General features: G+C 35.7%; 1 protein-coding gene across 1 annotated transcript in view; it reads left to right on the plus strand.

Annotated features, from left to right (window-relative positions):
* The window catches only part of LOC119576003 (tuberin-like), an 8909-nt gene extending 6047 nt beyond the window's left edge, over nt 1–2862 (plus strand). The window contains exons 5-8 of the mRNA XM_037923531.1: nt 853–1090; nt 1750–1891; nt 2411–2562; nt 2809–2862. Of these exons, the coding sequence (XP_037779459.1) occupies nt 853–1090; nt 1750–1891; nt 2411–2562; nt 2809–2862 (586 nt within the window). The remainder of the gene's footprint in view (nt 1–852; nt 1091–1749; nt 1892–2410; nt 2563–2808) is intronic.
* Nucleotides 2863–3255: the final 393 nt, after the last annotated feature.

A 3255-nucleotide genomic window follows, 5' to 3' on the forward strand; every position in this document is an offset into this window, starting at 1 on the left:
ACACACATGTGTATCCATATATCTATATCTTTGTTTAGCTCTGTCAATGTATATGTCTGTCTATGTCTGTATGTATATGTCTATTTCTTAAAGTATATTGTCTTGAAAATTTGATATATGAGTAGGAAGTAGGAAGAGTAATTTTTCATCTTGATTAAATTTCAGGCAAGTTTGTTTTCATTACACGACGAACGGTCGAAACAGAATCCTTGCAGTGTTTGCGTGTCTTGGATCGGTGTGCTTAAGTTACCTTCCCTCTCCTGTCTTTCAACTTTCATTATTGCTCTCACCCGAGCTGTCAACGTATCAGTTGACGGCCGAAACTTGGAAGTGCGGTTTGGTATATTATGTTTAATGATTTTTTTATTTGTTTTTGAAAGGTATCTGTTTGTTTATTGTTATTCTGTTCCATACTTTTTTTTCATGTATCTTTATCTTTATATTTATATTATGGTTTCCCTATTGTAAAGATTTTTTTGATAGTGATTATGACAATCATATGAGTTCAAAGTTAAGAAAAAGAAGATAATATCTAACAATTATTTTCTTTTATGTAGTTTTTCAAGTGAAATTCTTTATAACATCGTGGTATTGCTATTGTTGTCAACACTTTATTAATTATGGCATGTGCATTACTTCAAAATGGATAAGCAATGAACAGGGAAGTTTGTTTTATCTTGAGAATAGGTTTATATAGATGAAGAAAAGATAAAGATATATACATAAGTGTGAGTTTTAGATACTACTCTATAAGATATATTGTCCTCAAGAATTCATAATAGGTAAATATGATTATTCATTTGTGGATGTTTAACAAATCATTTCCCTATAAATTAAGGCCATTTTGAATAGACCTAAGACATCTGATATAACAAAGGACATGCTGATTTTCCTGCAGATCATGCGCAACCTCCTGGGCACACACCTCGGAAACAGCGGCCTCTATGTTTTGTGCCGATTGATACAGAGCGACGGAGATCCGCACATGGTCCGAGGAGCCATTTTCTTCCTGACTTCTGCTCTTTGGGGAAATAATAAGGTGTCCTCACTGAATTACAAACCGGCGGCTGTACTGCCAACACTGCAGCAGGTAGCCTTCGTCCTTGATTTTGTAGCGTGAAGAACGTTCAATTTTTGTGGCTGAAGTATGTATCATCATCAATAACGGTATGCTCATGTTTGAGCAGCCGTGGACCTCTCCACCATCCTTCGCCACTCAACTCGATCTTGCGCTTTTCTTTCCACTTGTACCATCGACAACCCGCAAATATCTTTGATGATGTCGCTCAGTCTTGTCTTCGGTTTGCCTCTTCCTCTGTTTCCTATCACCATCCCTGTCAGCAAGTTTTTCTCAATACTTTTACTTCTCATCACATGACCAATAAACTTTAATTTCCTCTTGTTCAAGATGTCCAACAGCCGGTCTTTACAATTTATTTTTCTCAGCACTTCATCATTCGTCTTCTTCTCTGTCCAGCTAATACACAGTACTCATCTGTAACACCACATTTCAAAACGGGAGTACATAAAAATAAAAGAAGATTGACTTAATTTTTCAGAAGACATTTAATGCCAGTAATAATCTTTTGTAGTTGCTTTTGATTTGAATTTGTTTGAATGGGTGCATTATGTTTTGATTTCAAATTGAAAGGAAATTAGAGTACTTTGCTCTGAATTGTAGGTAATTTGTACTTAGCTTCAAAATTTGACTTAATAGTGACTGTTTTCTCTTCATGTACCTACTCTCAGGCTGGAAACAACAACCATGTGCTGGTTGTGTATGAGGTGGCTCTGAGTGTCCAGAAATTGGTGTCCAAAATGTCCCTGGAGCTTCACCTGTCCTCCTGGGATCTCCTTCTAGACACCCTTGGCAAGCTTTTTGAACATGCAGGTTAGTCTAGAGGTCTTTTGAAGCCTTTCTTCTTTTTTATCTTGGTCGTGCACGTAAGTGGATCTTGGAAAACGAGTGATGAATTCGCCTTGTATTCTGTTTTCGTTTTTTTGTTTGATTGGTATTGAGTTCCCACTTGTATTCTGTCAGTAAAGTAGTTTTATATTGGTTTTGCAAGGCCCTGCATACTTGATTTAGGCCGAGTGTGAAATGGTGTGAAATGTAAAAGGTGTAGTCTAGATCAATGCACAAACTATATCCTACAGATTTTTTTTATATATGTTGTTTGGTGTTTTGAGGTATTGCCAAACTTTTTAATGCTTTTATCTCAAAAAATGTTTTTTGTGAGTTTGTAACTTATCTGCCGAGGTCCTTTCTTTTGTGGACCTATGTAAATTTTTTCATGATAAATGCTTAGGAATAGAAAAATGTTGATTGTATTAAAAAAATAATAATAATAATATAAGGAGACAGATGTCTGTATAAATCATATAATCATTTTTTATGGTTATTTTCCAGTGGCATTAGAGGAAGGCCATGAAAAGCAGTCTATCCTAACAGTACTGAAGGACACCCTGGACGTCATTGAACAGCTGATTGACTTGCAACAGTTTGGGGGCTCCTTGGATAAATTCTTCTTTCTGATTGATCTCTACGCTCACCTTCGGCCAGTAAGTTTTGTTATTGTTCTGTGATAGTCATTTGTTCTTTGTTAGTCACTTTCACTTATTCTCTGTTACTTATTTCTGCTCTTTGTTGGCCCCTTTCATTTGTTCTTGGTCAATTATTTATGATCTTTGTTTGTAAGTTTCACATGTTTTTTGTTAGTTATATCTGATTGGTCTTGCCTGGGTTCTGTACTCTTTTCTTTTTTACCTTAATACTTACTTAAGTTCAAGTAAGAGCCCTGTTGTTAGCTCATGCTAGGGGCTTCCTGGGGGACTGCTCATGATGTTTATAATATTCGTTAAAGTTCGTTCCTCTGGGAATTTTTGAAAATGTAAAAAAATCTCATTCTCTGCCCCTCCCCAAGTTTGGATCACAATATTGTAAACTAGATTTGTTGATGGATAAATGTAAATGAAAACTAGCATAAATACACATATGTATTTATTTATGCATCTTTGTGTAGAGGAAGTCCTCCTTATAATAAGCAGCCCAGTCTATATAATTGAGGAATCTGTAACAATTAGGAGATCCATTAAAACTTTTCTGGATTAGACTTGAGGGCCCGAGTAGCTATGACTAGCAAGGAATGACACGAGCTTATTGATAGAGCAAATATTTCAAACTAAGTGATTATTGGATCAGGAAACCTTGCCTGCTGCTGTTTATTAGTAAGCAAATGGATGAAAAAAAACCTT

Source organism: Penaeus monodon, chromosome 8 (genome assembly GCF_015228065.2).
Source record: "Penaeus monodon isolate SGIC_2016 chromosome 8, NSTDA_Pmon_1, whole genome shotgun sequence".
In the NCBI taxonomy this organism is placed as follows: domain Eukaryota; kingdom Metazoa; phylum Arthropoda; class Malacostraca; order Decapoda; family Penaeidae; genus Penaeus; species Penaeus monodon.